Source organism: Hemicordylus capensis, chromosome 1, assembly GCF_027244095.1.
Source record: "Hemicordylus capensis ecotype Gifberg chromosome 1, rHemCap1.1.pri, whole genome shotgun sequence".
NCBI lineage: Eukaryota > Metazoa > Chordata > Lepidosauria > Squamata > Cordylidae > Hemicordylus > Hemicordylus capensis.
In genome coordinates, this window is record NC_069657.1 from 447,621,096 (window position 1) to 447,633,759 (window position 12,664).

The window sequence follows — 12,664 nt, forward strand, 5'->3', positions numbered from 1 at the left end:
ATTTAATTACTTAGCATATTTCTGTACCACGCAAAACTTGTGAGTCTGGGCAGGTTCCTATAGAAAGCACTATATCAGTACTTTCCAAAACTCTGGATAACTGGGGGGGAGGGGAATTGTTACTGTGTGGATTAAAAATGGAGGCAACATTGATTTGTACAAGATTCACAGATTTTCTCAAGCAGCTTCCAGACCTCAATGGAACAGAAGCTTTTGTGGGATTACATCTTTAGCAGCATCTTCTTCCATTAGAGAGCCACAGATGTGTGTGTGGCAAATTTCTTCTGGCCTCTGGCAGTTGATAAGGTCTGGGTTCTAGGCTATTCCCACCAGAGCCTCCCTCTGAGCCTGGAACCCAGACCTTATCAACTGCCAGAGGCCAGAAGAAGTTTGCCACACACACATCTGTAGATCTCTAATACCTTTTTGTAGATGTAAAAAGATGCTTTTCTATGGTAACCCACCTTTTCAAGCCACCATTATCGTAGGTCGATTGAGGAGTCTGTAATCCACTTTTATTGTAAATACACCTTCTCAATCTTGGGTGAAAAGTAAAGTGCCGTCAAGTCTATGTCGACTCCTGGCGACCACAGAACCATGTGGTTGTCTTTGGTAGAATACAGGAGGGGTTTCCCATTGCCTCCTCTCACGCAGTATGAGATGATGCCTTTCAGCATCTTCCTATATCACTGCTGCCCAATATAGGTGTTTCCCATAGTCTGGGAAACATACCGGCAGGGATTTGAACCAGCAACCTCTTGCTCCCTAGGCAAGTTACTTCCCCACTGCACCATTAGGTGGCTAGTGGGTGAAAAGCAGGGTATATATATCATAACATATAAAGAAAGAGCAGTGGTTTCCCTTGCAAGTACAGGATAGCCCAGTTAAAACTGCGTCCCAGCATCAGACTATTTTACCCAGTCAATCAGAGCTTAAGGATAAGACCAAGTTTTCCAAGCCATGGTGATGCTTCTGGGTGGGCAATGGTGATACCTGTAAGCCAATGTGTCCTTACATCTCTGTCCGTAATTGGTGGGAACAGGTAGAAATCAGTGCTCAACTGGTCTAGAGAGTGGTGGACTAAGGATCTGCACGAATCTGTTCAGCATTCTATTCTTCAAATGCTGAACGGGTTCGGAACCCCCACGTTCGAACATGGTGGTGGCGTTAAGGATGGGGGAGGGTGCACTCCCCCCACCCCTGCGCGCTTCCCCCTCAGGCACTCTGTGCATAAATAGTCCAGCGGCGGCATACCTCCTTGCCACCCCATGGTTTCAGTGACCGGAAGTGCTGTGTACGCGGACCTGTCTGCCCGCCCACACGGCACTTCCGGTCACTGAAACAACGAGGCAGCAAGGAAGTATGCTGCAGCCTCACTGAACTATTTATGCACAGCGCGCTGGAGGGAGAAGCGTGTGTGTGTGTGGGGGGGGGAATGCACCTTCCCCTGTCCTTAAAGCCGCCCCTGCTCCACCAGCAGCTTGAAGGGAGCCGGTTCCGTGCACATCCCTATCGGATACATCCAACATGGGGCTTACTTTAGATGCAGCCCTCTTGTGGCAATCAGTTTGGGAATCACTGATCTATATCAAGAATGAAGCATTTGCTTTTATTTCATGCTAGAGATTATTATTACTATTATTTATTTGATTTCTATACTGCCCTTCCAAAAATGGCTCAGGGCAGTTTACACAGAGAAGTAATAAATAAATAAGATGGCTCCCTGTCCCCAATGGGCTCACAATCTAAAAAGAAACATAAGAGAGACACCAACAACAGTCACTGGATGTACTGTGCTGGGGGTGGATAGGGCCAGTTACTCTCCCCCTGCTAAATAAAGAGAATCACCACGTAAAAAGGTGCCTCTTTGCCAAATTAGCAGGGGCAACTAGGATGAACTAGGATGACCTAAAAAAAAAAGATTAGAAGTATTCTGGATTGGGATTGGAGGAATACCAATAAGAAAACAGGGCAAGATGGCAGGAAATAAGCAAGAGAAAGATAAAATGAGAGTGCACGAGCTCAGTCTGATTCAATTAAGAAGAACTAGTCAGCACCTAGAGAGAGACAGGACTTGAGTAAGAGGCAGAAATCAAGGACGATTCCAAGTATGGACTAAACAAACCTTTAGTTTTTCTTTCTTTGGCTTCTTGCTCCTGCAGAGAGTTTTTCTGCTGTTGACAAGTCCTACATTTATTGAGCAGTTCTTGCAACGTTGGAATCAGGGCAGCATTCAGCTGTTTTGGAGTGTGCACAGAAAGCAGCAGAGTGAGGGCTCGAAGGTCCTGCAACAAAAATCCAGGTAAAGCTAATGACTGGAGCTTCAGTTCATAATCCATAGTGCTCTTGTGCGTACGAGTACATAGTTGTACCTGAAAAGGACCTCAGATGCCCCTATCCCAGCAGAAAAGACTCCGGAATCAATTTTACACTATGGAGAATGTTTCTGTAGTTTCAGACAGGCATCTGGCTCACTGGGACACTAGGCCATGTGTTCTGCAGCCATAGGAGGAGGATGGAAGAAGGGTTGTGAGACGGCTGCAGAGTAAATGTGGGGAAGGGTTATTCCGCAGCCAAGCACATGCAGAGGAGGAAAGGAAAGCCATTTATGCTTCTCTGCCCTCTCTCCAAAAGTTCTTCTGTCTTCCAGAAATATGTCCCTGAGGGTTGAGCATGCTGCACAGCTACTACGCAGCTTCCTTGCAAGGGGGCAGCCCTTTTCCCATTGCCGTATGGCTGTAGAACATAGGGCAACTGTCTTTAGTGAGCACAGTAGCTTCAACCATGAGACACACACAAGGGCCCTGGAAATGCTGGTGACATGAGCCAGAGCTGTGAGCCTAACTATGATTAGCAACATTTTTGCATTATTAAGAAAGGAAGTTCATTAAGGGTGCCACCCATTCGCCTGGTGGCAACTTAGAAGCAAGCCTTCTCTATAGTTGTCCCAGGGATGTGGAACATACCGTATTTTTCAGACCATAAGACGCACCTGACCATAAGGCGCACCCAGTTTTTAGAGCAGGAAAACAAGAAAAAATTATTCTGAACCAAATAGTACCGGTATACTAAAATAATCCCCCCGGATTAGGGGCCGAATCGGCCCAAGCTACTGCTGCGGCCGCCCGCCCACCCTCCCAGCTGCCCAAGTCCTCACCACCTTCTTCGGCCCGCGTCAGTCGGGCCGATCAGGGACCCGCAATTGGAGAAGGAGAGAGGAGCTCGCAAACAGAGCTCCTCTCTCTGCAAAGCCTCGGCCTGAACTGGCGCTTTGGGCGCAAAGGACGCCTGGGAGTTCCGAAGTCGGAACTCCCAGGCATCCTTTGAGCCCAAAGCGCCAGTTCGGGCCGAGGCTTTGCAGAGAGAGGAGCTCTGTTTGTGAGCTCCTCTCTCCTTCTCCAATTGCGGGTCCCTGATCGGCCCGACTGACGCGGGCCGAAGAAGGTGGTGAGGACTCGGGCAGCTGGGAGGGCGGGTGGGCGGTGGGTGGCGGCAGTAGCTTGGGCCGATTCAGCCCCTAATCTGGGCGGGCGGGGCAGCTGGTGTCCTGTTGCCCCAATTATCGTAATCAAATAATTACGGCGGCAAGCGAGAGAGCGGCGGGAGGGGTAAGTAAACCCTCCCGCCGCTCTTAAAGGTACCCCCCCACCCAGTGCCGGACCGCAGTTTGTGGTTCCGTGCACACCCCTACTGGACAGCATTCGGACTATAAGACGCACCCTCATTTCCCCCCCACTTTTTTTGGGGGGGGGGGAAGTGCGTCTTATGGTCTGAAAAATACGGTACTTCCTATTAAAAGCTCCCTTTCACATAGGCTCCCAAATTGTGTGGAGGTTTTGGTTTCTCATGCCCACCCCCTTCAACAGGGAGGTTCCAGCAGTCTTAGACTGAAATGGCATGGGGAGCTTTTATGTGCAACACTCACCACATGTAGGACCGGGGCAGGGGGAGAGCTTTTTGGGGAGCCTCTACAGGGTGGTGGTGGAGCGGTGGAACATTTCAACGATGCAGGAGTGAAATGGAACAACTGACAAGACTGAAATTAAAACAGCAACTGAAACATGCTGTGTGAATCTGTTCTGCTCTTCCTGGGAATATCGTGTGAAATTCTGGCTGTTCATCTCAAAAAGGACATGGCACAGCTGGAGAAAGTATCAAATGCAGTTTTTAATATCTCACTTTTCACTACTTGGATATATCTGCTGACAGTGCAGCATAAAGAGAAACACTGTTTTTGTCACTTAATGGCAGGGGAGGGTCAAAAACTTACCCCATTTAAAGTGGAGCTTGCTTTGAAAATTTCAACTCGCTGGTTGGCAAAATCCGATTCTAGGCTCTGATACTGGTTGATCAGATTAGTTACCAAATTATTGATTACTCCGGCACAATTTGCTTCAGAAAAAACCTGCCCTTGCACCTGTAAAAAATAAAAAGGTGCACATTTGAATCTAAATTTAAAGATTTGGAGATACAACCGATTAAGAGTAACTTTCTAGGCAGCTGAAATGTCTTTCTGTAGTAAAGGCAAGCAAAACCACGAATCCCGATACCCGATGTATGTCAGTTACACATCTTATTTTAAAAACTGCACTCAAAGCAGTGCGCTCTCTCTCGCTCTCACACACACACCCCAACCATGTTCTCTTACACAGGGATGCATGCATGCACAGTCTCCCACTAGACAAACAGATACACCAGGAGAGTACACACAGAAGCCCTCTATCCATTAGCAGACCTCTGCTTTCTTCACCCCCTCCCCCCGCCGGAGGCAAAAACATGGAGAGGACAGAGCTACTGCCCTCCTTCCCACTCCCAACTCAACAAACCCCTTAGCTTCAGCTTGCTACTTCAAGCAGATTAACTGTGCAAATATCTACCAAAATGGAACCGACCCAAGAACTTGCAGTTGGACCTCCATAGCCAGAACGCCACATCCCACCACCACATTCCTCCTCTAGGAAGGCTCCTTGTACCACAACATAGTCACCAGCTGCTGGTATGTCCCAAAGGGATAGGGTGGGAGCCCAATCAATCTCTGGATCTGGACCTCAAGCCAAGATTCTCAGTGACTTCCCCTACCTTGAGAAGGAAATGCATTAAGAAGGTGTGCACGTTGTTGTTGTTGAGAAAGGTCCTTTCATCCATCAGAATACATTTAATGTATTCTGCAAACACAGGATCTTCACACAGAAGCTTGATGCAGTTCTTTGACATAGCAGACTGAAACAAGAGAGGCAATAAAGGGAACTGGTATCAGATCTGTGTCACTGCTGAAGCTAATGACTGCCACTTACTAATCAATGCTGTTAGGAAACCCTCATTCCTTCCAACTGGGTTTTTGAAGCTCTCCCAGTAGAAGGAACAGCTACACCACAAAAGCTGTAGCAAATCCTCAACAACCCACTGCACCAGCATAATGTTTCTCCAGAGAGCCAGAAGTATAATTAGCAACCAGTGGTACTGAGGCATCTGGGTGGGGATCAGCATGCAGCCTTCTCTTGCTGGAGCGAGTGGAAGGCATAACTCATCTGAGGATGCCCTGCTTCTCTGAGCGAGAAAGTTTCCTTTTCCAGATAGACTTTATTTTACCTGAGTTTGGCAGAGCTCAGTCCAAAGTTTGGGAAACAAAGCTAGATGAAGAGGCAAACCTTCATATGCGACAAGGACACCTAAAATGTTAGAAAAAGAAAAATGAAAATTTCTCCCAACAAATACATAAAAAGCTTAATCTAAAGTGACACTGTTCCAGGCATCCCACAGGAATCATGTGGAGGCATCAATTATTATTGCATATATAACTTGCAGCACAAGCCTATGCTTGTTTACTCAGAAGTCCTATTACTTTCAATGGGGCATACTCCCATGTGTGCATAAGACTGCAGACTCGGTGTGACCAGAGCTTTGCTTCTGTGCTGTTATCAGTTTACTCAGTTGGCAACATAGATAATTACATACATGAATTTACCACTGCATGTAGCGTAGTGTAGCAGTTAGTGTTGGATTGGGACCAGGGAGACTCAAGTTCAAATCCCCATTCAGCCATGGAACTCACTGGCTGACTCTGGGCCAGTCACTTAACACTCAGCCTAACCTCTGAGCTGCTTGGAGGAAGGATGGGATACAAATGTAAAATATTGTTTTTTAAAAATAGCCTGTTGCTGTTTGGAAGGACAGGTGGAAATTCAGGAACAAGTTTCACTTGTTACTGTAAAGGAGATCAGCTAGAAACAAGCTTAGCTTTCCAGAAAACACTTTTTAAAACCTGGCGGCTGCTAGTGGCATGTGTGTCCACCTGCTTCCAAACTCATATTTGTTGAGAAGTGGCACACATTTGTCTTCAGTGGGCCTTTAAACGTCATCCTCCTTGAGTCTGAAGAGACAGCTACTTCCTTCCCCTCTCCTGATGCACCCAGGCTTTGTTTAGGTTCTGAAGATCGGAACTCAACACTGAGAAAGTTTGGAATTTGCACAGCCCTGTTTCCCTAGAATGAGCAGAAGGTACAATCCATTTGAGGATACCTTCCTCCACTGTGGGAGAAGAGACAAACTCAGCAAAATTAATACGCTAAGGCTCATTTGAAAAGGAAATAAAAGCATGAAGCTTTATTTAAAGTTATTTCTTTTTAATAAACTCCTGAGGACATTCTATGGTGCCAAGATGCTTTAGGTAGAGCTCAAAGACATCACACTTACTCATCTTTACTAAAGTTTCTGTGAACTTCTCGCAGTTGATGGCAACTCGACACAGCAGATGGATGAACTGATGATACGAAAAGAAGTAATCTAGCAGCATACGATCGTAAACTTCATCTTTGCCCTGAAGATTTAAGGCAACTTTGTTTACAAAGAAACCCCAATAAATCAAATGGGGAAACACCACTATTATGCTCACAAAGAAATTATTTCTCCTGCAATGCATAAGACTGCCCATTAGCACAAACACAGGCAACACAAATGGCTACTGAATCTTTATTTAGGTCCAAAACAAACATTAAAAGCAAATGCATGTAACAAAATCCTGATGACTTTTCAAAAGAAAGGAAGAAATGCAGCTTTAGAAGGTTAGCTACTTGAAGCACAGCAGTAAACAGAGTGTGTGCTTAACCCTTTTCTTATCTCCTTTTTTATTTCGCTTACTCCACATTCCCTGCTGCTTTCTCCCCTCTGGATCCCATACATTTGGCATCCCTTGGCTGAACATGTGTGTACATGTGCACACATGTGTAAATACACACTCCAATTTGAAGCACAGAAGCAGTGCCATGGAGAGAGTTTAAGTACCCCCTGTCAATCCTTCACCCCCAAATGGGATCCCTCTTGAAGAGGTTTTTCTCTTACAAACAAGAACTCACTGGTAGGATTGTGCTCCATGCATCAAGCCCTAAGCATCAATGGTGAACTAAGCACAGTGTTCAGCAAAAAGCACAGCTGAGTGATTCACATGTCAACATCAACAGAAATCCCCCCCGAGAGGCAAAATGCATTCCCCGTTTTCTGAGAGACATACCTTGCTGGCTTCGACCATTGTGGGCAAGAGGCACATATTGAGCTCGGGGCGAGGTGGGCGAATGTTACTTTTGCCTCCTATCAATTTCAGATTTTCACGGCATGGGAAGTAAGGGCCAAGAGACACTGCAATGGAAAGCACGGAGTTTGGTATTTAAAGGAGGCAAATGTGAAATGTATTTCTATTTCTCCATTAAGAGCTATGACAACTATTGATCTAATTTGTAACAATATCAAATAATTGGTGTTTTAGTCCTAACGTTTTATATTTTGTTTTTGTTGGTCCAATAAAAAGAGAAAATATATCATGCCTAAAGACCAGTGCCAGGAAAATTCCTTCATGGTTTATCCCTAAAGTAAATCATAACTCTATTTTATTTTTTAAATGTATTTCTATTCTGGCTTTCTTTAATCTCAAAACTCAAAGTGGCTTCCATGGAGTGCCCAAGCAGTCTCCCATCCAGGCCCTGACCAGAGCGAGACCTATTCAGGGTTGGTCTAGGTGGCTTGGTCATGTGTCTTCAGACCATGTCCTGGGAAAAGGACATTCAAGGCTCTCTACAAGTCCAGCCATTACAAACTTTTAACATCTTTAGGTTATGGCATCCCTACCTGAAGCTGGCACTAGACATTCAGAGGCAAACACAGAATTTCCAGTAAAGAAACCCCTTCTTGGCCATGACCTTTCCAAGGCCATTTTGTGCATCAGAGGCAGTCTTGGGATTGGGAATCTCACATTTGCTGCCAACCGTCTAGTTCTACTCTAAGACCTCCACACCCGTCAATCTACCTGTCCCCAAGGGCAACTTCTTCTGAAATCCAGAAGAACTGCCTACTCCTGAATGCTTCTGCCTGACAAGATCATCCAAACTCTGTTCTGTGTGCAGACATTGATAGAGGCTCAAGTGTAGTACATGTGGGACAGGGTCTTCCCAGTTATTGCCCACAGGGAGATGCCCATGTTACTTTCTCTGTTGATGATGGAGAGTATCCACAGTGTGTTTTGATATGCCCACTAAGGGTGTTATATTGAGACACACTTATACCAAAATGGGAGAACATATTGCAGTACTCCGTGGCCAAGAAAGGCAACAAGAAGGAAGGAGACAAACAAGCTACTAGTCCTTCTGAAGGAGGCAGTTCTGTATGTAAATGCACTTTGAGCATCAAGCCTGTCTTGTGCCATTCTTGCTCTTTAGCATGGCAAATACAAGGGCAGAAGAATAATTTCCTGAGACCAGTGGGGGGGAAAAGAATTTGACTTTGGGGCAAAAGAAGGGTCTGGACAATGAGCGACAGCATCCTTTGGAAAGATACAGAGATGGTTGCAATGGATAAAGCTATGCTCTGAAATAGTCTGGCAGTCACCTTAAAGGAAAGGAGGTACAGAAATACAGACCTGAGTGGTTCAAATGGAGAACTTTATGCAAGCCCCACACTGGGAATCTGTGGGCGGACACAGAAGCAAAATCCCTGACAAGATGGCAAAGATGAGGATGGGATCCCAGAACCCTGAGACCCAGTTTAGAACTAACAGATGGCAGAACTGAGACTTGGTGATGGAGAGTGTTGGAGTGCAGTCCTCCAAGAAGAATCTCCCGAAACAGCCACAACTGGAAGGTGGGGTGGGGGGCTGTTCACAACTGGGAAAGGATGTTTCCAAGTCCTCGCACCGAGGCATGATCTCCAACATGCCGAGCTCTGGAAATGGCGGACTGCAGAGAACAAGTGGCAAGCCCCGGAGTGCCCTCAAGATGATAGATGGACAAGGCAGGAATAGCCACAGCAGGGGAGGCAGTGGAGAAATGGTGCCCCTGGCCTGCTCAAGCAACTCTGACACAAAGAGCTGACACAAAGAGCTTGGTGCCCAAGCCCTGGTACTGCCGAAAAATGCAGCCCCCAGCTTTTGGCTCATCCTCTGTGGCCCATGGAGAAAGGGAGGGAGACCGTAGAGGCATGATGGCTTTAGCCTCCCTGAGCAGCCTGTAAAGCAGCCCAGGGGCCACTGGAAGGAGTGCAGGGGAATGGCTCTGATTAAGAGAAATCTGCAAATTAATGTGCCCCAAAAGCTTGAAATTTAAGTGTTTTTCTGCTTCATGGCTGTTTCTTTGAGTGGTTTGGGGGGTCTTGAGTGGTCTGGAGGTCTTGTTTCACCTTCGGGAAGAACAGGCACTGCACTGCTGGCTAAGATGTCTACACAAAATTGACAGCCTCTCGTTTTCATTTCTTCCCAGACAAAAGCAAACCAGGTGTGCTCTGTTCATCTTACTACCTCCACTTTCTGTGGCCATGCTGCAACAATTGGTATCCCACCCATCAGCACTTCCAGGGAAGCTTACAAAATCAAGACAAACACACAGAGCAAAATATATAGCTGTATTTTTCTTAACCATTCCCAAATACATACTTGGGATGTTGCTGTGGTGGTACGTGCAATGGTTGTGCTGCAGAAATGGAACCAGAGTGTGCAGAAAATCGTGAGGGCTTAAAAGTACCAGCTCCTTGAGGACATCTGCAAAGGAAACATTGGCTTTTGTAAAGACAGGGCCATGGCATAGTGGTAGAACCCCTGCTAAGCATGAAGAAGGTCCCAGGGTCAATCCCTGGCATCTTCAGTTCAAAGATCTCAGGTAGCAAGCCTGGACAACTGTCTCTGCCTGAGCAAGGTACCCTGGAGAGATGCTGCCAGTCAAAGTAGGCAACAATGGACCAAGATCAGGGCTGCACAATTTTGGCCCTCCTGTAGATGTTGGACCACAACTCCCATTATCCCTGAATGCTGGCCACTGTGGCTTGGGGATGATGAGAGTTGTAGTCCAAAAACAGCTGGAGGGCTGAAATTGTGCAGCCTTGAGGTAGATGGGCCAATGGCTTGACTCAGTACAAAGGATCTGTAATTACTGCATGCTAGAATATAAGCATGCATTCTGAACAAGTTGTTCAATTTGCATAATTTTAGCACAAGTTGGCACGATTTCTCTCATTTTTACACAGTTTATTGTGCCTTTTCCATTATTTTGTATAACATATTCTAGTTTTGCTTGTCATAGGGAGGGATAAGGAGGCATGCAGGACATGGAAGTCTTATTAAGCAACTCTGCTAGATTCTGAGATTTCAGCAAGCAGTACCTAGCCCATATTCATGTGTATTTTTGTAGTCAAAAGGGCTAGGCATACATCTTGAGCGGGACGGGACAAAAAACCCTGAATGTGGAGATTCTAGCAAAGATATATTTTGCACTCCATACAACGTTCTGCACTCTCACGAAAAGGAGCATGGGTCACTCACCATGAAGGTTTCTTCTTGCTGCTGGATTTGAGTACAGTACATCTCACGTGGGTTATCCTTCCCACATACTCCAAAGGGCAGGACTTGGGGCTTTTGTTGATCAGCCTAAGGCTTCATAAGCCTGGGAAGAGTAACACCTCCCCAGTTCTGATCAGCCAAGTGTAGGTACAGAGATAGACAGAATTGAAAGGTATAGGGGAAAAAGGACGCAGAACCAGTAGACACAGAGGCCCGGACAGGTGGGTTGAGATGTCCAAATCCAGCAGCAAGAAGCAGCCTTCATGGTGAGTGACCAATGCTCCTTTCTCTGCTGCTGGATGAGGACATCTCACATGGGACATACCAGAGCTAGTAACCCCGGGTGGAAGCATCAGCATCTACTGGGGTGGAAGAACTTGTTGGAGCACTTGTCTGCTAAAGGCTGCCTAGAGGACTGATGCAGATCACATTTGTAGTGTCTAGTGAAGGTTGACTGAGACTTCCACGTAGCTGCTTTGCAGATTTCTCCCAGAGGGGCATTAGTGGAAAAAGCAGCAGAAGTTAGTGGCAGACCTCGCAGAATGCGCCATGACCTTGAAAAGAGGTCTTAGAGTCTGCTCTTCATAAGCTAATGCTATGCATGCTTTGATCCATCTAGAGATGGTAGGTGCTGAAACCTTCTGGCCCACGGTAGCTGGGAGAAGATAAAAACAGTATCCGTTGATCTGAACGATGCAGTGTGATCCAGGTACACCGTCAGGCAGTGGCGGACGTCTAGATTATGCTGCTGCTTTTCCAAGGCATGAACTGGTTGTGGACAAAAGGATGGTATATGACATCCTGAGGGTGATGAAAGACCAATGGAACTTTAGGAAGGATGGACGGATTGGGTATGAGGCACACTGAATCTGAAGAAAATGCAGAAGTTCATGTTTGCAAGAGGAGGGATACAAAAGGTGCTGTGTGTTGAACGCTTAAGGGGTGTAGGTCCCAAGACCATAAAGCTTATTATCTATCTGAATGGGTTCCCTGTGTGCTGCTGGCACTTGCCACTCTTGTCTAACCGTATGTGCAAACAAGTGTTGAAATGGGAAGAGCAAGTCCTGTGGCCTTGGTGCTGGAAAGACCAAGGTTTCCCTGGAGGGAGTAGGTTACTCTTGTTGTGATTATTGTTGTAGGCCTAGGGCAGGCCTGCTCAACTTTGCCCCCTAGCCAGCTGTTTTTGGACGAAGCCCCCATAATTCTCAGCCACAGTGACCAATAGCCAGGGATTATGGGAGTTGTAAGTCAACATCTCTAGGCGGGCCAAAGCTGAGCAGCTCTGGCCTAGGGTGTTTAATGCCTTGTGGAAAAGGTGGGGAAAATCCTCAGGGATAGATAACCTCCTGCAATTAGAGAAGGACTCTAAATTCTGGTCATCTGAATATTCAGCCTCTTCTTTTGAATCAGTGTTTAAGTCAGGGTTGTCTGGGACTTCAATGGGCTCTCAGTTATCAATAGGTCCCAGGTTGGATGGATTACGGTCAGGTCCTCTGGGGTGGGGTGGGGTGGTCTGACAAACCATATGCAGAGGCAGCAGAATAATGAGATGGAGAGCCCTGATCCCTCTGATCTTTGCTTTTCTAGGTTTTTTGAACCTCTGACTTTTGTGACTTTTTGTGTCTATATCTTTTCTTTGATTTCTTAGGAGAAGGCTCTGATGAGGAGGCAGAAGAGGAAGAAAAAGGGGTCCCTATTTCTCTCTCCCTCTCTCTCTCTCTCTTTTTTTTTTTTAAGACTTGGTGCGTTGATGTATCAAGCACATTTTGAAACCAAACTGGCCAGCTTACAGGCATTTCTGTCGGTAAGGCAGGTATGGGGCCTGGGGGAGGAGGTTGGTCTGGGAGGGCA

The 12,664-nt window shown here is 46.4% G+C and overlaps 1 protein-coding gene across 5 annotated transcripts in view; it reads right to left on the reverse strand.

Annotated features, from left to right (window-relative positions):
• The window catches only part of USP34 (ubiquitin specific peptidase 34), a 234,500-nt gene that overhangs the window by 1,321 nt on the left and 220,515 nt on the right, over nt 1-12,664 (reverse strand). For all 5 annotated transcript variants that reach the window (XM_053247423.1, XM_053247433.1, XM_053247443.1 and 2 more), the window contains 7 exons: nt 9,914-10,018; nt 7,508-7,632; nt 6,694-6,817; nt 5,590-5,669; nt 5,080-5,220; nt 4,271-4,417; nt 2,126-2,285 (listed from right to left, as the gene is read on the reverse strand). In XM_053247423.1, the coding sequence (XP_053103398.1) occupies nt 2,126-2,285; nt 4,271-4,417; nt 5,080-5,220; nt 5,590-5,669; nt 6,694-6,817; nt 7,508-7,632; nt 9,914-10,018 (882 nt within the window). The remainder of the gene's footprint in view (nt 1-2,125; nt 2,286-4,270; nt 4,418-5,079; nt 5,221-5,589; nt 5,670-6,693; nt 6,818-7,507; nt 7,633-9,913; nt 10,019-12,664) is intronic.